Source organism: Solanum tuberosum, unplaced genomic scaffold (genome assembly GCF_000226075.1).
Source record: "Solanum tuberosum cultivar DM 1-3 516 R44 unplaced genomic scaffold, SolTub_3.0 scf00413, whole genome shotgun sequence".
Classification (NCBI taxonomy): Eukaryota; Viridiplantae; Streptophyta; class Magnoliopsida; order Solanales; family Solanaceae; genus Solanum; species Solanum tuberosum.
In genome coordinates this window covers 201,661-225,079 of record NW_006239345.1, presented here as the reverse complement: position 1 = coordinate 225,079, position 23,419 = coordinate 201,661, and the positions used below count along the sequence as shown (strand labels likewise).

Here is a 23,419-nt window from a genome sequence, read left to right as displayed (position 1 = left end):
GCTATATATATATAGAAAATATAACAATTTTAAAAAGTTTAATTTGAACTATAGTATACAAATCACTTAATGGTTCAAACTTAATTTTAATTTTAATTTTTTACATGTTATAAGAGTGATAGAACATATTTATTAAGATAATTTCTTTAAAGCTACTAAAATATTTAAGATAGTAAATAAAAATGATTCAATAAAAATAATACAATTTCTTACACTTTTTCAATTGACCTCCAAAAAATAAAATTTTAAGTCATTATTTATTAAATTAATATAACTTTTTTTAAAATGAATTTTATTTTCAATATCAAACTATAAAAAATTATGCGGCGCGGGTTCATGCAGGACGGGTTGAAAATGAAAAAAATTATTATGCGAGACAAATTAAAATTTTTGCAAGTTAAGCTCAATCCGCCCCACCCCGCCTCATTTCAACGGCTTATGAGTAACATAACTCTTTTGGACGGTAAAAGGACAAATATAATCTTAAAATTGGGTTAAAATGTCAAATATAACTTATTTTGTGAGAGTACAAGAATAAATATGACAATTTTTCATAAAAATTAAAATTTACTCATAACTAATTCATACATTACTAATATCTCATTAAATCTAACCAATTACCAAATGACCCCTCAAAAAGGGAAATTATTACTCCCTCCGTTTCACAAAGAATGACCTCCTTTCCTTTTTAGTCAGTTTCAAAAAAATAACCTCTTTCCTTTTTTGGTAACATTGTACTTTTTGCTTTCCACGTGGCATGTTTAAGACCACAAGATTAAGGGCAATTTTGTACATTTGACATAACTTTAATTTAGGACCACAAAATTCAAAAGTCTTCTTTAATTTCTTAAACTTCGTGCCAAGTCAAACCAGATCAATCTTTTTGAAATGGAGGGAGTATTAAACATAAATAAACACACATATAATTCAGCAAATGCTAATAATGGTCAACGGGGCCTATATGTAGGGCCTACGTGGTTACCAAAAAGCACAGCTGACACTACACTTTCAAGAAAAGGGAAACCAATAAAATCACTCTCAACACAATATACACTTTTCCTTTTTCTCTCTCACACACACTCAATTCTCTCTGCAACAAACATAGAAAGCCAAAAAATTCCCAATTTGCACAGTGGAAAAGAAAAACAAAACAGGTGGTTGATTAGGTATGTTTTTATCAGTGTGGGGGTGTTTGTTTGGTAGTTAATTACTATAGTGAATGGAAAAAAAATATCTTTTTGATCTAATCTTGATTTTCTCTTCAGCTTCTTTTACTCCCCTTTTTTGGGTTGGGAATTGCTATTTGACTCTATGAGCAAAGAAAGGCCACCAGAGCCTCTGGATTTCTTTATTTGGACTGTTGAGGTATGGGGTTTCTTTCTTAATTTTTGATTCATTAGTATTCCAGATCTTGGGAGTAGCTTTGAGGCCATGATTTTGTAATGAGGGTTTTCTTGATTATTGGATGTTGAATGTTATTTGATTTGTGTATATTGATGAGTTTTCTTGATAATATGCTGATGAGGTAGGTGTCAGCAGTTGAAAGAAATGCACTGTTTATCAATTTTTGACCTTGCTGTCGAACTTTGTAGGCATATGATAAATTCTGCTAATGTGTATGCTGTCCGTACACCATGATTATCAAAAAGAACACTTATTGATTTGGAAAGCAAGTATATAGGTTGTTCACTAAAAACATTAGCTCATCTGTCATAACCTTAGTAAATAGAGTTAGTTGGTACTTGTTGCTGGTGGGAGGTGACAAGTATCTCATGGAATAGTTGAGGTGCGCAAAAGCTGGTCCGGTCACTATAATCATAAAAATAAAAAAATAAAAATATAGGTTGTTCACTATAGGACTCTCTTAGTGAGTCCATTTATATGACCATGGCTTATTGGCATCTCTATTTGTTGGAATTTGTTTTATAAAATCTTGGGTTTACACGTTTCGTGTAATTTTGCTCTGGATTCTTAAAATTTGTGAGTTGTGGAAAATTTGAAGTAAGATATGCGGAGTTAGATATCCCATATAGTACATATTGCAGCTTTTTAAAAATGCAACGAACCACTTAAACAGAATATATAAATATAAAGATTACAATTGCAATTGCACTTGATAACTTGTCATGTTTTGAAAACAACCAATGATCACATTATTATGTACAATCTTAAATACTTCATCCTCTTTATAACAAACTAAACAATTATTCAAAAAGTCATCACCAATTCTTTATCTTCCTTCAGCAGTATGGTGGACCATTTGGAAGGAAAGGAACACAAGGATTTCTGAAAACAGAATAGAATCTGTAGTCAATACCAAGTACAAATGTTTATCCCAATTGTTTTTTTGGTGTAACATGGCAATTATAGAGGCCATAATAGAATTTTTGAGCTCAATACACAATACGCAAAGTTGCCACCTTTTGTAAATTCCTCACAACACCTTCTGGGTGCTGAACATTTCATGCATTATCTTTTACCAATCATAAAAAATTTGCTTGTAAAATCATTTTGATGAACTTCACTGAAACTCTTCCAGTGCTGATTCTGAAAGGTACTCATTTGGCATATTGCTTTGCTCATTTATTGCAATTAACTCTTGTAGTTGTTGCCAAGAAACATTCTAATATGGATAACATTTTTAAAATCTTGCTAAAGTCTTGAATATTGCTGGAGGTTCTATTAAGCGTAAGGAGATGATCAAGCAAAAAACTAATGGAATTACTAGTGCTTGGTGAAGTTTATATGGGTCAAGAACTTGAACTTCAAAGACCAGGTGATATCACCAGGGATCTCATTTTAAGACAATGCGTAACTTTCTTTCTTTATTGTCATGTACTTGGAATTCTTGCAACAAGGGTTCAATCTATCATGAGAAAGTAATGACAAAAGGTCTAGTAGAAAAATAAGATTATATGAATTTGTATATTTGATGTTGAAAATTACATATTATTTTAATATGCTTAAAAAAAACCAAGATATTGTTAGTGTTGTGAAGCTTGTTGATTTCACAAAGAGGCAATTGCAATCGAGAGGGATTCTAAATGGAATTCTCTCATTTTGTAAGCTTGGAATTGTGATCTCAGAAATGGATGAGAAGTATGGTCTTGGAATTTAAAGCATAAGAGCTCAAGTGTTACATATCCTCATCATTTGTGTGTAAAAGTTTTTTATGTTGTTATTGATTTGGAATTCTTAGAGCTCAACAACGCTTTTAATGAAGTGAATGTTAATGTGCTTCTTGGTATGGCTAGTTGAGCCCCAATTATTCTTTTGCTAATTATGATAATAACTAGATCATGAAATTTTCGAAGCTTGAAGATCTCAGTTTTGAGATTAACAACTATATTGATTATGTGCGAGAAGTGGATAATTCCTTTTCTAACTTTTAGATCTTTCAAGACATTGGTTGAAACAAATATGCATACTTGTTTATTTGCTTGTTAAGTTTGATTTACATGTTGCTACTGCAACAACAGAGCTTTTTCTTCTAGGAAGTTTATTAAAAATGACTTGTGAAGCAGCTGGTGATGATTTTTTGAATGATTGTCCAGTTTATCATATAGAGAATGAAGTATGAAAGTGTACCTAATGAGGGGATCGCTAATTGTTTTCAAAACATGACAAGTGGTCGAGTGCAATTGTAATGTCTACATTCAGATATTGTGTTTATATGGTTCGTTACTATGATAACAAATTTCTTGTTACTAACTCATCAGAAAAACAATCTTCTTGTTATCAGATTCCGTTGCCTTCTGCATCACGATTACTAAGAACTAAGAAGTTCATCTGACAGTTGCACAAATACCGCACGGAGTTTCAAACTATAGGTTCCATTGGACTCAGTTGGTATTTCTTTCATATTTTTGAAAAGCACTTACTTCTCAGGTGGCTACATCCTATATACCTCAGTAGGAGCTAGTTTATCAATTACATCCTTAATAAAACAAGCACATGTAGTATCGTTGTTGCCCACTATTTCATGACATAAAAGCCCATCTACTAATGTGCATGGACTTCTTATCTTAAAAAATGCATAGAATAATCAGTTTAAGTGATGAAGATTACTTAGCTGGATAGTTTTACTGATTTTTTTCAATTTCGAGTCTTTCTCTAGATGTCTAATGATAGAATGAACAGGAGGATAGACAATACTTTTGGGTCTTTACTTCATAGTAGTATATGTAGTATCTCGTGTAAATTAGAAGATTACACTAGGACCCCTAGGAGGAGGTGGAGGACAGTTCAGCAAGTTAGAATGACTTTACATGTGTGATTGTGATCATCAAGAATGCTATCTTGTATAGATGCTGGTTAGCTTCCTGGCTAATATACACCAGAAAGTTTTTATTCTGATCATCAAGAATGCTATCATCTTGTAGATACTGGTTAGCTGCCTGGCTAAGATACGGCAAGAGATGTAAACCTGCCCAATCTTTGCTACATATTAATCCTTCTTTAGTCTTCAGTAGATATGGAATACATTGAGATGCACACAAGAATATGTAGTCATTTTGGGTTGTGTGAGCTTTAAGATAGCAAATGAGCAGGGCTTGGTAATGGTCTTATGAAATAGAAGATAGTCGTGACTTGTTGATTGGAAAAAATAGTTCTCTTTGGATCTTTTCTTGGGGATGATTTACAAAGTTATGCTTTGTACTTCTAAAGAAATAGCTCATTGGACTTCAACATATAAGGTCGCTTTAATGGTACTTCTATCTTTTCCGGTAAAAATAGTCTAGAGTTTGGGGATAGCATGTAAGATGCTTTGTGATGCTCTTTTGCTAAAAGTCGATCTGTTAATTCTACTATCTTTCTTGAATAGCTCAGCTGTAGTGACTGAGATGTCATCATAAAGGAATATCCTGTACATCTTTTCCAGCCAAAGCAATATAATATAACTGCTGTCTTTCATTTCGACACAATTTTATCATCTTTTTCATTATAATTGAGTTGTAATATTCTTCCAGTTTCTCCCTAGTTTTATAGCATATTGAAATATTAAAAATTAAATGCACCTTCCACTTTTAGTCCATATACTTGTATTCTTTGTAAGGTCAACCATGAGTTACTGAAAAATTACATACATGCCTCAGTCTACTTTGTGAATCGGTTTTCACATTTAAAATATCTATATGTGAAAAGAAACTAATATGTGTTATAAGATGGAATTTAAACTTGAAAGTATTACTTGGACTCTGGGCCTCAACTATTAGCCATCTGCAAAAGTTGAGGACTTTGCCCTTTTAGATGGTGGAGGCATTAGTACATGAACATGGTGATGATTTTTTCTTTCTGTACTAACAAGAGCTACTTTAACGGCCAACTTTCCCTCTAAGGTTGGTACCTCGAAAAGTGATTTGCTGAACCACACGTCTCTGAATTTGAATTGTGAAAGTCATATTTGAGTATCATAACTAGAGAAAATTCTAGCCTTTTAACATATAAAATAAATTTTAAGATTTTGCTTTTGGAGATACTTGTAAATATGGCCATTAGATTTTAAATGAGATTTAAGGCATTTAATGGATTATCTTCATTTCTTAGTGAGAAAATGGAGAGCATATAGAGCTAAAAGTGGAGTGTGTATAGCACTCGCCTCTGGAAATTGTAGCACTTTCTTTTTTGTTTGTGCACTCATTCCAGCCAACTATAAAGGGTTTTAGTTGATTCTAGTGGTTAAATTGACTAGTTCTATAGTATTTTTCAAACAATAAAGATACTCCTTCCATCCTACTTTATGTTACACCATAAGACTATGAAAGAAATTCAAAAGGTCAATTTGACTCGTACGTTGTATTAGAAGCAGTAGAAGAAAATATTGACATAGTTGTCGAAAAGTTAGTTGAGAAAATAACATATAAAAAATTAATTTGAACAGTTAAATGAACTAACATTTTTTTTTTGAGAACTATGAGAATTGTATGATATAATTTTACTTTTGTATCTCAAGTTAACCGTTCTTTCTATGTTGGATTGTTCCAATTTGTTTCCCCTTTCCTAAAATGAAAACTAATTCTAAAAATTGTTCCATTTTTTCAAAATATTAATTTGTCTGTACTTTTGAAATATAATGAAATCTGAGCTCTTACCTTAATAATTCCGACAAAAGTAGATGATAGTCCTAAATTTAGATGAAGGAATTTTAGTAGAATTGTTGAATGTATTTGGATGTCCTGAAATAGAAAGATTGCCGTATTAATTGGGATGGATAGAGTAATAGTTAAGCTCTGATGATCAAGAGCTGAGGATAACCATCTAAATTGCAATCATAAATTATCCCAAGGTCAGTTAATATTGGATAGAGGGAGTATAATGTATGTCATGACTTCCAAAATGGCAAGTCTTTTGGTGTAAAGCTTCATAAGAAATGTGAATTATACTGGGTGAAATGAACTTTAGGTGTCGTTATTTACCTCTCAGGTCATGGCATGGAAGTCATACAATCAGATTTATGCCCCCGAAGGCTAAAGAAATGTAGCTAGGACTTAGGAGTTAGTCATTCTTCTGAGGGGAGGTATAATGTTTATAAATATACCTTGTAATTAAAGGGGTGAGGTAGACATCGTGATTTACCTCTTAAGCATTGACATGAAGTCTTGTGATTTGTGGAAGCCTAAAGAGGTAGATAGGAGTTTGCCATTCTCGAAGGTGGTTCTATACCTGACAATGCGATTGCCAAAGTTTCAAGCTTGTTTTGACCTACAGCCTACAGGTATCAAGTTTCTCATATATACCTTGCAGGTGATTGCAATGCAGAAGCCCTTATTTACCTTTTAAGTAGTGACAAAAAAATCATATGATCGAATTCAGGTATGAAAGAAACCTGGATAGGTTTATAGGAGTTTATCATTCTTCAAAGAGGACAGACGCATGATAGAATCTGGCTTGAATTCCATGAATTTACTTTGAAATCCTTGAATGTGTGTGTACATATACAATCTCCACAATGTCTAATGAGCAGATTGTGTTACAATGGAAGTGATCACTCATTTGATTAAGGGGTTAGCATCAATGAATATCTAAAGAGATCCGTAGTAATTCATGCTTCTTTGAAGAGGAAGCACATGTGTAGGCTAGCATCAATTCCTAGAAGTGTCTGATTAATTATCTTCTTGAGAATTGAAACTGACTAAGTGACTATTTGAGTAGATACTCTCCTCGTTTTTCAAATCATTTTTAGCACAAGCTACACCGAGTATGCTTTAAGCTGGTGTGATTAGGGGTCATTTGGTAGCTGGTTAGGAGCTAAGTTATCCATGTACTAAATCCCGCATAAGTAATACCATGTTTGGTTTGTTATTTAGAAATCCGCATGTATAAGTTATGAAGGAATCTATATATTTTACTAAAACATGAAAAACTAAACCCTGCATAAAATAATATATTGATTTCCTCATAACTAATCAATGTATTACTAATATCTGCATACTTCTAACCAGCTACCAAAGGACCCCAAGTACATGAAAAGAAGTGTTTTATTCCTATTGCAAGATTTGCACGCTTTCTTTTGTCCTCTTTCATGTATTGACATTTAGGTTTTTTTTATCCACTACTTCATCAGACATGGAGCCAGATATTCACTTCACAATTGCTTTCCTGGGGCTTTAATCCACACTCATCCAGTTGATGAAGATCTTCCTTGCGCCTAATCCACCCCCAAATAAAATTATAAATTAAAAACAGTAGAGTTCTTTCCCAGCTCTTTTCAGTGGTTTGGGGATGGCAATGACATGCTACACAGAAAGGAGATGTGTATCTTGTTCAACGAAATAAAAAACACGAGAAGGAAATGTATCTTGTTCAATGCCTGATTTATGTTGCTAATTTTGCTGGCAGGATGTTGGTCTATGGTTGGAAGAAATAAATCTCGGTGGCTATCGTCAAATTTTCAAAGAGAATGGTGTTAATGGGGAGTACTTGGAGGGTATGTCTATGTTCACGACTGAACAGATACTAAGGTTTATAAGAAGGTGTCACATGAAATGGGGAGACTTCATAACACTGTGCAAGGAGCTCAGGAGGATAAAAGGTGCATCTAGTCCCCTACCCCTTCCATCTCTCTATCTCTTTATTAATTTTATCTGTTATCTGTCCTGTGCTTTTCCACTGTCTCAAGCATGACTTAGTTAATCAAAAAGACTTTGAGGCTGTTGCAGACTCGGAGTGCTGTTTAACAGTAACCATTGATAAACAAAACATCAGTGAATCTTCTGTTGCTTTAAAGGATGACTATAATGTTAATGTATTTTTTGCTATACTTTAGTACACTTTCATTGATTCAACTCATTTCATGTAGTGGCTTGCTTGAAGGGAGAGCAAAAAGTTCGCCAACCTTGGTGGGCACCGTCATGTCTCTCTATAGTATTTACCAAGGTGGCCAAGCGTAACAGGCAGTCTAGAGTGGTTTCGCTGAAGCTGGAACCTTGACACTGATATTGCCCTTGTGTATGTATGTTTAAGTTGTATCTTAAGAGGACAGGGAGTAGGAAAATCACTTGCCTACGTATAATTTTTCGCTTTTTCTTTTTGGTTGGTTCTTCTTTGGAGAACTCTCTCCCCTGTCCAAGCATTTCTTATACATAGTTTTGTAGTCTGCCTTTGTTCTAAATTAGTTGTGATAAATATATACTTAAATGAAGCAAAGAGATACACTTATGTAAATCTCAACCTGCACTATTCATATTGAAAAAAATTGCCACTCCAATACTTTGCTGCAGATTGGATGATGTTATATAAATTTGCTTATTTTGGAGTGAGACTGAATCCTAAAATCTGGTGTCCACCTTATGCCAAACAGTTCTTTTCAAAAAAAAATTGAATCATCATTTTTATAAAGAAAATTAATCTTTCTAGGTTTGATGTATAAAGAATATTAATCTTTGTATTAAAATTACTTATAATAACATTTTTTTCATTATATAATCTATGTATACGGTATAACTAATAAAATGTTTGGTTTCTAACGTTCAAATCCATCTAAGTTATGACGTAGAGTTAAATACCTAAAACCAAATGATATACTATTACTATTTCAATATAACTTATACATACAAGAATAAAAAACCCGAGTTAGGATTGACTCATATTGATTCTGTTACAATAAACTTCTGTTGTGAGCACGCAAGATTGACGAAAGGATCAAATCATATGCCTTTTGTATGTAATCTTTACTTTGCATTTTGTTTCACAACTTGTACTCGTGATCTTCTTGTCGCTTAGAACCAACTCTTTTCATTATGGGTATATAGGTTCTTCTTCTATAACTTATACGAGAATTTATGGGATGGGATAATATGTCTAGTTCTCAATAGCTAAATCATAGTACTGTCTAAGAATATGTACGTTTTCCTTGGAGGCTCAGACAATTAACTAATTACCATAATGTAAGTCTTCTTAATCACATTCAATTCTACTATGCTTATGGCGTTTTCATTTTGTAAATGTGATATTAATTACATTCATTAACAATGTATGTTACCTTACCACTAATCTATACTATTTAAATCATCCTAAACATTACAGATTATTCATCCAAGTGCTAATTAGCTCTTCTCTCAGGCTACTTCAGCTCAAAACACATACGAGAGAAAGAGTCAGGTAACTCATCTTAATTTGTTGTTAATTCTACACAATTACATTTTTCATTCTTATATTGTGCTATGGATAGTGTTTAATTTTTCTACTTCTAATGCAAAGTGCAATTTTACTAACTGATTTTTGTTGATTTTTATTTTTTTTTCCAAATATTTGTTGTATTTGCTGCTCTCTTAATAGTACGAGTACTTACTAACGAGGCTGTGGAACTTTCTGGTGCAGTGTTAGCAGCAAATACGAAGATGAGTAGCAGGTTGATTTTTTTGTTTGCCGTGTGTGTTCTCGTGCAAGCGACATATGCAAGGAAGCTTCTTCAGTTTCCATCCATGGACATCCCCGGCATTGGCGGACTTGACAAAATTATGGGAGGTATTGTAGGCGGTGGTGGTGGAGGTGGAGGCGGAGGCGGAGGAGGAGAGAATGGTGGATCTGGTGGAGGGATGGGAGGTGGCTTTGGTAATGGATCAGGTAGCGATGGAGGTGGTGGAGGCGGAGGTGGTGGTGGCGGAGGAGGAGGAGAGAATGGTGGATCTGGTGGAGGGATGGGAGGAGGCTTTGGTAATGGATCAGGTAGCGATGGAGGTGGTGGAGGCGGTGGAGGTGGTGGCGGAGGAGGCGGTGAGAATGGTGGATCTGGTTGGGGATTTGGAGGTGGCTATGGTAGAGGATCAGGCAACGAAGGAGGCGGCGGTGGTGGTGGCGGCGGCGGAGGAGGAGGAAGTGCAGATGGTGGATCTGGCTGGGGAATAGGAGGTGGCTATGGTAATGGATCAGGTAGCAATGGAGGCAGCGGAGGTGGCGGTGGTGGTGGCGGAGGAGGAGGTGAAAATGGCGGTAGTGGTTTTGGTGTCGGAGCAGGTGAAGGCCATGGAGTTATGGCGGTAATTGATCCAGTTGAAGTTTAAAATAAAGCCTCTTTATACGGCTTTGGTGATCACCAGATTTTCCTCAATTTTTTAGAAAGAAAGACAATTGTCATTAAACCATATTCTTTCATGAACCCTTTTTCACTAAATAAATGGTGTGATTCATAATTTTGTGAATTTTGAGCTTAAGAGTTGTTCTTAAAGTTATGCATTGAGTACTCTTCATTTGACAGATGTACTTACAATATAATTAAATTCAATAAATGAAATTTAGAAATTTAAAAAACACTCTATTTTTAATTACGCATATTACTCTATTTTAATTTTTTTTTTAAAAAAAAACTTCAGTCTATCAATTTTTATTATGTTTGAACCTAATTTCTTCATGTTAAGTCAACCCGCATAATCCATTCTTAATGGTTTCCTTCTATCAATTTTTTAAAATTTCAACCTTACAATCATATTCCCTCGAAATTCACTTTGATCCACCCATTTTAGTTTAAGTAAAAATTGGTGAAATTATTAACCTGCTAATTTGATGATTGAACTTATTTTAGTTGTTCAAATTTGGTCAAAATCGTTTATTTGCCTACGGACAACTATACTTCGTTAAATATAAGTGGTTTAATATAAAATAAAGATATATAAATATTTTGTATTGCTAATTAGAATAAGGTGTATATTTATGGATCATTTTTGAATTGTGCTATGAATCAACTTGGACTAGGAGAGTATAGCTGGTCAAGTTAAACATTAGTTCATCAATAAATACAATTCTTACCGTCTCGTTAAATTTTAAACGGATTCAACAAGTTATGATTTGTTGAGCTGATTATTTGTCACCTCTAATTATACCTAATAAAAAACAAAACTCCTCATATTCTCCTTTCAAAATAAAACAAAGGGTAAAATTCAAAAAAGAGAAGTGAAGAAAAAAAAACACCCTAATCGTGGTCATAATTTTGAAGAATCTGAAAGTTTTTAAAAATTTCTAATTACTTACTAGTAAAATTTTATATTTAACTTTCACCATTAGAGAAACTAGCAAGCATTAACATCCCCCTTTTAAGAAAAAGTTGGGTCAAGTCGGAGATTAGATTATGGCATATATTTGCGTTTACTAAATTTTTTTCATTGAAGACCAATAATTGTAATTATTTATTTCATCATCATAAAATTTTAAAGATCACTTGAATTTATCAATCTAAGCTATAAACTCGTTAAATACATATGTGTAGAGTGTATGCGATCCAGGACATTTAAGGGCATAACAAACTTGTTATTGTCTCAAACTTTCACGGTCTAAAAGGTCGTAGCACCCCTAAGAAGCTGGCTGAGAAATATAGTTAGCAAGATGAGGTTTCATTTGTTAACAAAATTAACCAGACTAATCACTCAACTAATAAAAAACGATCATGCACCCATAAAAAAGAGAGCTCTCAACTTGTTAATTTTTACTATGTCTAAACTTAGTAAATTTCTTTATGTTAAGTCAAATTAAGTCGTAGGATCCACTCCTAATTGCATACCACCGTCAAAGTTTCAGCCTTTCAATCATACTCCTCCCGACAATCGCCTTGATTCACTCATTTTAGCCAAGTAAAACTTGGAGGGGTGGGGGTTGGGGGAAGTCATTAGCCCGTCTATTTGATAATTGAGCCTATTTTGATCGGTCTAAATTCAGCCAAAAACATTCATTAGCCTACTAACAATTATACTTTTCTAAATATAAGTGGTATAATCTAATTATATGCCTAGTAAAATTAAAAAAAAAAAATCTCTTCATATTCTCCTTTCAAAAAAAGAATAAGGTAAAATGCAAAAAATAGAAGAAAAGAAAAAAGACCACCGGAGAAAAAAGAGCACATCAGCACCCTAACCGCTGCCATATTTTTCAAAAATCTGAAAGTCTCTTCAGATTCTGCTTTTAAGTTTCTAATCTCTTACTAAGTGAAGTCTTATATTTAGCTTTCGCCATTAAAGAAACTAGCAAGCATTAATACACCATTCTTATACTCAAACCCCTTTAAACCCTACTTCTCATTCCCTTAACCAAAATGTTCTCTCCGGGAACAAAGAGATCAAATTTCAGTGCTCGTAAGAGTGGCCGTGAAATACCTACTACTGGTTCACCGGTGACGCCGTTCACCGAGAATAGAAAGCCGCTTGATGATAATTCTCCTATACCTAATCGCCCTAATACTGGTACTCCTGCTCCATGGGCTTCCCGTCTTTCTGTTCTCGCTAGGTAAGACACACACATTCAAGTTCACTTCTTATATATTTTACATTGTGCATATGTTTAAATAAATTGAACTAATGTTGATGTTTATCTCATTAGGAAGTATGCGCTTCTAGTTTAGACTTTAGATGTACTCTGGATCGTGAAATGGTTATGTAATTATCCTGGTGGTACTATTGATTGCATTATGTAGTTCATAGTTAGCTGAATGCTTTTGCTTGTTTTCATTTTTTACTTGGTTATTGTGTTTGTTTTTAGATAATTCAATTCTGCTCAGTTTTTCAATTTGACATGTTTATCTCACTAAATTAAAAGATTACAGTGTTTCAAATATTGCCTATTTATTTGTATTGAGCTTTCTTACTAGGAAACAAATATGTGGTTGGACCTGCATATTTATTGTGAGGGTGGTTGTGGTTAGTTAATTGCTAATGAAAGGATATAAGTTGTAGAAGTATATTTGAATGGAAACTGATTAAGATAGTGTTTGTTGTTAATTGTCATAGAATCCCGCCTGCGAAGAAGAGTGATAAAGGAGAAGAGACTGATCCAATTCAACCTGTCTATGTCGGAGAGTTCCCACAAGTCCTACGCGATGAACAGGACGTTTTGCTTCAGAAATATGCTCCTGGTTAGTGAATGAGCTGATAACCTATCTTGTTTGCTTTCACTTGTTGATCAGTATTGCTTTCAGAAAATAGTTTTTCTTAGTTGTGTCCCATTATTCAATAATTAAGATAGAGTAATAAATTCCAATATTCCCCAGTGCTTTGAATGCGTGCTACCATGAAGTGTTATTCTTGAGTGATTGATTTTGAGATGACACTTTTGCTTTTGTTAAGGTAATGCGTCCATCTCTGGCGGAATGGATAAGGAAACTTCCTTGGCGTGGGTTATATGTGGCAACAAACTCTTTGTTTGGAGTTACTTATCACCTGCAGCTTCTAGGAACTGCATTGTTCTTGATCTTCCTTCGACGATGTCTGAAAATGAAGATACTGGAAAATCTTCTAATGATTGGTTTGTTTGTCTCATCAATTGGGATAGGAATACCAATAAAGTTTCCCCACAGTGCAGTTCTGCTGGTATTGTTGCCTGTAATCGGAGAACTCGAAATCTCGTATACTGGCCAGATATCTACTCTGCAACTCGGAATGAACCAGTAGTAAGTTTTCCTGAGGAGTCTGAGGTGAGTTGTTCTTCTTCTGATGTGAAGGGCACCCCAACCAAGTTGCGGCAGCAGAATAAACCTGGGAGCAGTGTTACTCGTTCAAATTCTCTCAACTGTTTGATTGCTTGTGCCGTCCCTGAGGCTCATCACAATCATGCCTTTGTTGCTCTTGCTTGTAGTTCTAATGGCGAACTTTGGCAATTTGTCTGCAGCCCCAGTGGTATTCAGCGCAGAAAGATGTATGAGGACATGTTAAGTAAGAACTCTCAAGGAAATGATGGTGGGCAGTTCTTTGGAGGCAGGGGTTACCCTAGATCACTGGTTTGGCAGTCTCGTTCCCATTCTTTGGACAAGTCCAACAGGCAGTTTCTTTTATTGACAGATCATGAAATACAATGTTTTGCTATTGAACTTTCTCCCTCTTTCAATGTTTCTAAGATCTGGACTCATGAAATCGTTGGCACTGATGGTGATCTGGGTATCCAGAAGGATCTGGCAGGGCAGAAGCGTATTTGGCCTCTGGATTTGCAGATTGATAATGATGGCAAGGTTATTACTATTCTCATTGCAATTTTTTGCAAGGATCGGATCACCAGTTCAAGCTACACTGAGTATTCACTTCTAACCATGCAATATAAATCTGGAGTGAATGTCTCCTCAGAATGTGTGCAGCCACATGAAAGGATTTTAGAGAAAAAGGCTCCTATCCAAGTGATAATTCCTAAAGCTAGACTTGAGGATGAAGAGTTTTTATTCTCTATGAGATTGAAGGTTGGGGGTAAGCCAGCTGGTTCAGTGATCATACTTTCTGGTGATGGCACTGCAACTGTCTCACATTACTGGAGAAATTCTACCCGTCTTTATCAATTTGATCTTCCATATGATGCTGGAAGGGTTCTTGATGCATCAGTTTTCCCTTCCGATGATGGTGAGGATGGCGCTTGGGCTGTTCTAACTGAAAAAGCTGGAGTTTGGGCTATACCTGAGAGGGCAGTTTTACTTGGTGGAGTTGAACCACCGGAGAGAAGTTTGTCACGTAAAGGAAGCTCTAATGAGAGGTCCTCTCTGGAAGAGAGGAAAAATTTATCTTTTGCAGGTAATATTGCTCCAAGAAGGGCAACTTCAGAAGCATGGGATGCTGGAGATAAACAAAGGCCTGGTCTAACTGGAATTGCACGTCGAAATGCTCAAGATGAAGAATCTGAAGCTTTACTAAATCAACTTTTCCATGAGTTTCTTTTATCTGGGCATGCGGATGGTGCTTTCGATAAACTGAAGATGTCAGGGGCATTTGAAAGAGAGGGTGAAACAAATGTTTTTGCAAGGACAAGCAAATCAATTGTGGATACCCTTGCAAAACATTGGACAACCACCAGAGGTGCTGAGATTGTGATTTCGTCTGTCGTGTCCTCGCAACTTTTGGAGAAGCAGCAGAAGCATAAAAGATTCCTTCAATTCCTGGCTTTATCCAAGTGCCATGAAGAACTATGTTCTAGACAGAGTATGACCTCTTCACCATATTATATTTGCTTCTTCCTCTTAGGCCTCCAAGTGTGGTTGAACTAAGTGTATTTGGTAAGATGAAAGTAATTTTTGTGGAAATATATACACACTGCTACACATATTAAGATAATATCCACTCTATTATTCTTACCCATTGTTAGTCCTTGGTTAAGTTCAACAGAAAAAAATAATCATTTACAATCAAAAGATTAGTTAATGCTTCATGGCTCACAAAATACACGTTCAAAAGACTAGTCGAGAGGATTTAGAGGATAAAATCTGTATATATAGCAAAAGAAAATATTATATGTAATGCACAAAGAAATGAAGGGTATAAATCAGTAGATTTATATTACCTCAAGTGCAGCAACATTTCTATGCCAAGTAGCTTCACCTGCAAATTGGATATTCAAAAATATGTATCAGCCTGTCCTGCCCCGCTCCGCATATGGTCAAACCTGCCCCGTTGCCATCGGTACCCTTGTAGATCACGGGTACTGCTGAAGCAAGTCAGATTATCTAGCTTCCAATATTCCTTTATTGGTCTAATTAGATGATCGATTACAGTCCTTACTATGATTAATAAGCAGTTATTGCGAGGATGCTATTTGCTTATCTTAAATCATTTTACTGCAACAGCATAAGTTAATGACTGCAAAAGCATATTGTCTACATGCTTTCCTGTGCTCCTTATATGCTAATGCATTTTTTTCTCTTAGAAACCATGGGCCTAAGAGTTTTACAATCTGTGACAGGGCATGCTTTGCATATTATCATGGAACATGGTGAAAAACTTGCTGGCATGATCCAATTGAGAGAGTTGCAGAACGTGCTCAATCAGAACCGTGCCTCAGGAGCTGGCTCTTATTCAACTACTGAGATGTCGGTTTCTGGTTCCCTGTGGGATGTCATCCAATTGGTAGGCGAAAAAGCTCGCCGAAGAACAGTTCTTTTGATGGATAGGGATAATGCTGAAGTTTTCTACAGTAAGGTCTCAGACCTTGACGAATTTTTTTATTGCTTAGAGAGAGACCTCGATTACATTATCAGTGAAAAGATGACAGTTTCTGTTCTATTCCAAAGAGCATGTGAACTCTCCAGTGCCTGTGTGACTTTGCTTCGCACAGCCATGACTTGCAGAAATGAAAATCACCTCTGGTATCCTCCGTCTGAGGGATTGACTCCATGGACTTGTCAAGAAAAGGTGCGGAATGGGCTCTGGAGCCTTGCATATTTTATGCTTCAACTGGTGAAGGAAAATAATTCCCTGGATGTTACCGTAAAGTTAGATTTTCATGCACACCTTGAAGTTCTATCTGATGTACTATTGGAAGCATATTCTGGTGCTATCTGTGCGAAAGTTGAGCGTGGAGAAGGACACAAAAGTCTGTTAGATGAGTACTGTAATAGAAGAGATGAACTCTTGGAATGTCTTTACCAGCAAGTGAAAGATTTAGTTGAAGGCAAACTGCAGGTTGATCTCTCCTTACCTCTTATTCATTTCTCTTGGAAGGTTTGATTTATGTACCAGAAGATATCCCAGCAAAAAAGAGAAAAAATAAAAAATAAAAAAAATGCAGTAGGTCCTTTTTTTCTCCCCTGTACTTGTCTGTTAGTGTCAGTATACGTAATAAAAGGATTCACCTAAGGATAAGATATTGTTGAAAAGGAATATGGCATAGAGTCTTATCCCAGTCATTTTTTTTGCTCAAACATATTCACCCATGCAGGATTTAGGTGAAGCAGCTGAGGAGCAAAAGCTAGAGATTTTTGGAAAGCTTTCCTCAGCCTTGTTGTCTCTTGCAAAAAGACATGAAGGTTACAAAACTCTATGGAGTATATGCTGTGATCTCAATAATACTGACCTACTTAAAAATCTTATGGTAAATATTTATCTGTTCTGTGTGTGTTTTGCTTGTTCTTGTTTGTCTTGGTAAGCTGATTGTAGATCACATGCTTCTTTAGATGTTTGCCTACTTCTGTTTAAAAAGCCTTTTCTTGTGCAGCATGACAGCATGGGACCTAAACGAGGCTTTAGTTACTTTGTGTTTCAACAACTGTATGACAACAGACAGTTCTCTAAGCTTATGAGACTTGGGGAGGAATTTCAGGAAGACCTAGCAATATTTTTGAAACAGCATCAGGATCTCCTTTGGCTTCATGAAATATTCCTTCATCAATTTTCTGAAGCTTCTGAAACTCTACATGTTTTGTCTCTTTCACCAAATGATAGCTTCGCTATGGATACTGAAACCAACTCATTTGGCACCACCATAAAATCAAGTTTGGTGGAAAGAAGGCGGCTTCTGAATCTCTCGAAAGTAGCTGCATTGGCAGGTATTCTTTCCTTTAACTATTTAAATCAAGAAATTTAGAGAAGTTTTTGATGAAGTTTGATTAAAATTTCCAAATGGTAAAAATGGCTGATTTATTCTCATTATATCAGTTGATCCCAGATTTGTTATAATTATTTGAGCTTATTGAATCTTTATCTTCTTCATTTTTCCATATCTTTTGGACTTTGGACCTTTAGAATTTAGCAAATTTCATGTTTCCAGTTTATCATTTTCATATTGCTTCTTTGCTTTTTACTGGTGACAACTTATGTTTACTTCATCTCTTGGTAGGAAGAAGTGCTAATTTTGAATCAAAGGTGAAGCGCATAGAGGCTGATTTAAAGATTCTGAACTTGCAGGTATCATTTTAGTTTTTTTGCTTATTCGGTTATTGGAGCTGAGGATTTCTGTGTCACCTCAGTATAAGTTGGTGAAGAGAAGATGTACAATGATAAACATAAAAGTTATTAGGACATTAGCATAATACTAGCAGTGACTATCAATTTCTACCTTACTATCTTGTGGGTTGTTACCCTTAATATGGTCCATCTATCTCTTGATATGAAAATGTGTTGTATGGTTTACGGTTAGGCTGTAATCAGCCAGAGACGGCTTTTCTAGAAGAAAGATATGAAAATCTAATAGGAAATGAGAGGTTTGTTTTAGTTCTGTGGTTGAACAAGCCAAATTTAGTGCCCCATCCAGGCAAATGCAACTAGTCAATGCCCCACTTTCCGTTTTTGTTATTGTTGTTTTCTGTTTTTTTCTTTTAATGGTCCAGTTGGTTGTTGTGGTGAGGGAACTCTGATAGATGAATATCCTCCTATTCTCTCCATCTCTGTGAACTATATTTTTTTTAAATAATGGTGTTGTTCGGGCAGTTTGCGCACACCTCAACTATTCCATTGAGTACCTGGTACCTCTCACCTATGTTGCTCGCACTTCTCAAAAATGATGCAGCACCCATGTTGGATTCTTTAAAATACACTTCTGTAGAATCCGACACACACCCATCGACATTTTTGAATAGTCCAAGCAACATAGCCTCTCATTAGCACATACACCAGATAACTTTGCCTACCAAAGACTTAGGCAGATGGGAAAGAAATCACTTAATATTTTCTTGGTCTGTGTTGGAATTTGAGTCGTGGCCTCCAAGGTTTCCACCCATTTTATTGAACACTAAGCCTCACCCTTTGGGTGCCCCTCTATTATCCATATCCATTGTGCTTGATCACTTGTTCTTTGTGTGTGTGTGTGTGTGTATGTGCAGGCGTCTCTGATTGTCAATTTTACTTCTCTCGCAGGAAGAAATAATGAAACTCCTTCCGGACGATGAAAGGCAAAATATTAGCCAGCAGCTTCTCCCTCCGGTGGACCTTATTGAATTGTGCCTTAAAACTCAGGATAGGGAGCTTTCGTTGAGAGTTTTTGACATTTTTGCATGGACCAGCTCCTCTTTTATCAAGTCTAATGCAAGCCTCTTGGAGGACTGCTGGAGAAATGCCTCCAACCAGGATGACTGGGAAAGGCTGTATCAAGCATCAGTAGATGAGGGGTGGGGTGATGAGGAGACTTTGAGCATTCTAAAAGACACCATTCTTTTCCAGGCTTCCAGCAGGTGCTATGGCCTCAAAGCTGAAACTTTTGAGGGCAATTTCCAGGAAGTGCTGCCACTGAGGCTAGAAAATTCCGAGCAAGTGACTTTAAAGAACATGGGATCCTCTGTGGAAACAATACTGATGCAGCACAAGGATTATCCTGATGCCGGCAAGTTAATGCTCACATCAATTATGCTAGGAAGTGTTCATTCCGATACCATTAGTATTGTGGAAGAGGAGGGACCTACCCCAATGGAGTAATTGTCCTAGCATTTTGAATGACTGGGACATTTGAGCTAACCTGCATAGTTGTAGTGTTTATTTTGCCGCTTGAGCATGAGCAGCTTGATCTGCAGTTCTTTAACACCGATGGATGAAATTGTATATGGCAATCATGTTTCTTTATCAGTGCTCGTTGAAGTTGAATCAATGTAGGGTGAGTGCTTGGAGGTGTCAAACAAAGTTTGTTTAGAATGATTGATGAGCAGTGCCGGAACATTGGGTTCTTTTAAGAGTTCTAAGTCCCCAAGCAGGGGAGATTTTGCCTTGTAAATTTAGTTAAAATGTGCTTTATGATTTTCTTTTTAAAAAAAAACTTTTGCCTACTTTCCTAGGTCTGTTTTGCTGTCATTCAGGCATACTGCGTGTTTATCACAAATCCAAGGTATTTTGGCTTGATGATCACAAGTCACAAATATTTGTCAGGCATATGAGTTTCAGAGAGTTATACTGATTCTTTCAAAAGAAAACAGTGCATTTTATGTTGATTGTGTGTTGTTTGTATATTGTTACAGCAAAGGAGAGCATTTCTTGAAATAGAAAAGGGTTATTCACACTTGATATGAGTCGTGATTGGTTTTAAATAATGTAAAAAGGATCAAAATTACCCTCAACTATTCAAATTAGAAAAAGATAGATAGGTCAAAAATTTCCTAAACTATTGGTATTTATTGAACTATAATTATTTTGCGAATGTTATACCTAAACTATTAGTATTTATTGAACCCTTGACTATCATACGCTCATGTTAAAATACTCTCGAGAGCAATATGATGTGCTACGTGACATCACACTCCAAAAGGTTTGAAGTGATAGTATATGTTGAATTTTTTTGAGGGAATAGGTTAAAAAATCCACCCAACTATCACTGTTGTTGTGTAAGCAAAAGGGACAAGGAGTCGTAGATCAGGTGAGGTGCATAGACGAGTTTGTACGAACCACCTAAGTGTGGAAGGAATATTAGTTGGCACCACTAACGACAAGATCACATGGTCCACTGACTCTAGTGGAGCTTTCTTATTGGAAGATGCCTCACTATTATAGTTTATAAATTGTCTACTCTACTCATTTGTAAAGACATTCTGAATTCTAGCAATTTAACATCATTATACAATTTCTTAGAGCTCCAACTTTATATTGTTTATCTTCCAAGCATATTCATTCTCATACATCACCAGAACTAAGTCCAACGTTCTCTATACGCTTCGCTGTCTTACCCTTTCACTTGTATATTTACTTATTAATTTAACAATATTCAAATTGCTACTAAACAGATCTAAAAGGATTAAATTAAAACGTGTGTTCTTGATCCTATATAAATTTAATTATTTTAACTATACTATTTTACTGATAAACAAGTCCAAAGGAAGTAATATAACCACCCAATAATATAGATGCGAAAATCAAAAAATAACGACGATTTAAGAGGGTTTTATTAATCTATTCACTTAATTAAGCAATTTATACCTTATGTTCGATTTTTTGTCCCAAAAATTTCTAGCCGTTAGTATTATATTGATTCACTTTTGCCCCTCAATATTAACACCCACATAAAATAATTTTCATTTGCTGAGTTGGAATATTGAGAACTGGTACATTTGTGAAAGATTCTTTTGAAATATTTTCTCCGTCATTTTATGTGAATTCTTTCATTTTTAATTTACTCAAAAAGAATATTATCCAATTATAATTTGAAATAATTTAACTTTAGAAAGCTTAAGATTATTTTAGATCATAAATATTAATTTTCTTTTTATAAATATCATGTCAAATCAAATGACGTCAGGAGGAACCATACAAAGTTATTCGGTGGCTGCATATCTGAAACTGAGAGAAAATCTCACCCAACAGATGTCTAAACTCCACGTGGCAGAACAGAGGCCTCTATATGTCATAAGGGAAATCCAAATACTAAACCATAACCAATCAACAATTGCTTAGTTGTACATCTTGTAATCCTCAAAATCCATTAATTTGCATATATATTGCCCCACATCTCCTTCTTCCCTTCATATCATCAGAAAAAAAAGCAAAAAAGAAAAACTTCAGCAAATTCAAAAAAAAAAAATGGCCACTTCTGCAATTCAACAATCAGCCTTTGTTGGTCAAGCAGTTGGTAAATCTCAAAATGAGTTTGTTAGGAAAGTTGGCAGCTTCGGTGAAGGCCGTATTACCATGAGGCGTACTGTTAAAAGCGCTCCTCAAAGCATCTGGTATTTCTTTCTATCCAAATTTATTGTTTGAAATATTTCGAATCATCAAGTAATTTTGAAATTTGAATCTGAGCAACTTTTAATTGATTTTTTTTTATGAAATAGGTACGGAGAAGACCGTCCTAAGTACTTGGGCCCATTTTCTGAGCAAACACCATCATACTTGACTGGTGAATTTCCAGGTGACTACGGATGGGACACTGCTGGACTTTCCGCTGACCCAGAGACGTTTGCTAGAAACCGTGAGCTTGAGGTGATCCACTGCCGTTGGGCTATGCTTGGTGCTTTGGGCTGTGTTTTCCCCGAAATTCTTTCAAAGAACGGTGTTAAATTCGGTGAGGCTGTTTGGTTCAAGGCTGGATCTCAGATTTTCTCAGAAGGTGGGCTTGACTACCTTGGAAACCCAAACCTTGTCCATGCCCAAAGCATTCTTGCCATTTGGGCCTGCCAAGTTGTTCTTATGGGCTTTGTTGAAGGTTACAGAGTTGGTGGAGGCCCACTTGGTGAGGGTCTTGACAAGATCTACCCAGGAGGTGCCTTTGACCCACTCGGTCTTGCTGATGATCCCGAGGCTTTTGCTGAATTGAAGGTCAAGGAAATTAAAAACGGACGTTTGGCTATGTTCTCCATGTTTGGATTTTTTGTTCAAGCTATTGTTACTGGAAAGGGCCCAATTGAGAACCTCTCTGACCACATTAATGACCCAGTGGCTAACAACGCTTGGGCTTACGCCACAAACTTTGTACCTGGAAAGTGAAGTAATTAGTAGAATGTAATCTGTAAAATTTGGGCTAATTAATGAAGTTTTATGCTTGTGAAAAATTGGTTTGTACCTTGATGCACTATTTAACATGCTGATATTTTAACATGTTTCTCAGTGGTGTTCCTTTTTTTACCCCCAAGTATAATATTTGCTTAATGGGTCGTTTGGTACGAGAGACGGGATAGACAATGTTTTTTCATGGATTGGGATAGCTCATATGATTAGTTATATTTATCCATCATTATAGAATTGATGGTGGGATGAATAATCCCGGATCTAGCTTTACCTCTAACCAAATGAAAGATTAATAATCCAGCATTTGTTCCAGAATTATTTTCTCTTATTCCTCGTACTAAATGACTTGTCCACACAATGACCTTTGAAAATTGGATTGAAACATAATTACTGTATATTTTTTTAACATAAACCAGTGCTAAGTATGTTTCTCTTTATTTTTATTTTTTTGGATTTTCATTCGGTGTCCGATACCCACATTGGAACCCTACGAAATCTTGATTGATATCGAAAAATCCATATTGGAGAGTAAAACGCTCCTAACAAAGGCGATTAGAATATCACCTTGAATGAAAAACGAAAATATGAAATAAGAAGGATGAATATCATTAAAACATGTAAAGCTCAGCTGGCAGCAAAAGTCCTTTACTCTGAACTGAGGAAATAAATTACGATAATTCATGTTTTAGTATATAGATGCATACCATAAATTTGAAATTTATGAATAGTAAGGTCAAAGCGTTAGATTAACCGGTGGTTATTAGCATTTTCAGTAATTATATTCAAATATAAGGAAAATATACATATATAATGAATTTCAACCAATCATAATT

General features: G+C 35.5%; 4 protein-coding genes across 5 annotated transcripts; all 4 read left to right on the top strand.

Annotated features, from left to right (window-relative positions):
* Positions 1 to 1,046: 1,046 nt before the first annotated feature.
* Positions 1,047 to 8,719, top strand: LOC102595080 (uncharacterized). The gene is made up of 4 exons (XM_006362956.2): positions 1,047 to 1,166; positions 1,266 to 1,365; positions 7,840 to 8,032; positions 8,300 to 8,719. The coding sequence occupies exons 2-4, from the start codon at positions 1,312 to 1,314 to the stop codon at positions 8,428 to 8,430; spliced, it is 378 nt and encodes a 125-aa protein (XP_006363018.1). The 5' UTR covers positions 1,047 to 1,166; positions 1,266 to 1,311; the 3' UTR covers positions 8,431 to 8,719.
* Positions 8,720 to 9,072: 353 nt separating this feature from the next.
* On the top strand, positions 9,073 to 10,693 carry LOC102594744 (putative glycine-rich cell wall structural protein 1). The gene is made up of 2 exons (XM_006362955.2): positions 9,073 to 9,600; positions 9,820 to 10,693. Exon 2 carries the CDS (start codon positions 9,840 to 9,842, stop codon positions 10,500 to 10,502), a length of 663 nt encoding a protein of 220 aa, XP_006363017.1. The 5' UTR covers positions 9,073 to 9,600; positions 9,820 to 9,839; the 3' UTR covers positions 10,503 to 10,693.
* A 1,568-nt stretch (positions 10,694 to 12,261) lies between these two features.
* On the top strand, positions 12,262 to 20,151 carry LOC102594412 (nuclear pore complex protein NUP133). Its single transcript, XM_006362954.2, has 8 exons — positions 12,262 to 12,711; positions 13,212 to 13,336; positions 13,548 to 15,377; positions 16,135 to 16,853; positions 17,110 to 17,262; positions 17,386 to 17,716; positions 18,007 to 18,074; positions 19,023 to 20,151. The coding sequence occupies exons 1-8, from the start codon at positions 12,521 to 12,523 to the stop codon at positions 19,575 to 19,577; spliced, it is 3,972 nt and encodes a 1,323-aa protein (XP_006363016.1). The 5' UTR covers positions 12,262 to 12,520; the 3' UTR covers positions 19,578 to 20,151.
* A 1,446-nt stretch (positions 20,152 to 21,597) lies between these two features.
* Positions 21,598 to 22,646, top strand: LOC102594074 (chlorophyll a-b binding protein 4, chloroplastic). Of its 2 annotated transcripts, NM_001318625.1 has the most exon segments (3): positions 21,663 to 21,808; positions 21,914 to 22,557; positions 22,559 to 22,584. In NM_001318625.1, coding segments are annotated over 3 exon segments (816 nt in total).
* Positions 22,647 to 23,419: the final 773 nt, after the last annotated feature.

What these genes read in the sequence shown, in the direction of transcription:
- LOC102594744 (XM_006362955.2), top strand. Translation starts at nt 9,840, where the DNA reads ATGAGTAGCAGGTTGATTTTTTTGTTTGCCGTGTGTGTTCTCGTGCAA.
- LOC102594074 (XM_006362953.2), top strand. Translation starts at nt 21,663, where the DNA reads ATGGCCACTTCTGCAATTCAACAATCAGCCTTTGTTGGTCAAGCAGTT. An exon ending in AGCGCTCCTCAAAGCATCTG is followed by an intron (nt 21,809 to 21,913) that starts GTATTTCTTTCT and finishes TTTATGAAATAG; the next exon opens with GTACGGAGAAGACCGTCCTA.
- LOC102594412 (XM_006362954.2), top strand. Translation starts at nt 12,521, where the DNA reads ATGTTCTCTCCGGGAACAAAGAGATCAAATTTCAGTGCTCGTAAGAGT. An exon ending in CGTCTTTCTGTTCTCGCTAG is followed by an intron (nt 12,712 to 13,211) that starts GTAAGACACACA and finishes TAATTGTCATAG; the next exon opens with AATCCCGCCTGCGAAGAAGA. An exon ending in GAAAGTAGCTGCATTGGCAG is followed by an intron (nt 17,717 to 18,006) that starts GTATTCTTTCCT and finishes ATCTCTTGGTAG; the next exon opens with GAAGAAGTGCTAATTTTGAA.
- LOC102595080 (XM_006362956.2), top strand. Translation starts at nt 1,312, where the DNA reads ATGAGCAAAGAAAGGCCACCAGAGCCTCTGGATTTCTTTATTTGGACT. An exon ending in TCTTTATTTGGACTGTTGAG is followed by an intron (nt 1,366 to 7,839) that starts GTATGGGGTTTC and finishes TTTTGCTGGCAG; the next exon opens with GATGTTGGTCTATGGTTGGA. An exon ending in GGAGCTCAGGAGGATAAAAG is followed by an intron (nt 8,033 to 8,299) that starts GTGCATCTAGTC and finishes CATTTCATGTAG; the next exon opens with TGGCTTGCTTGAAGGGAGAG.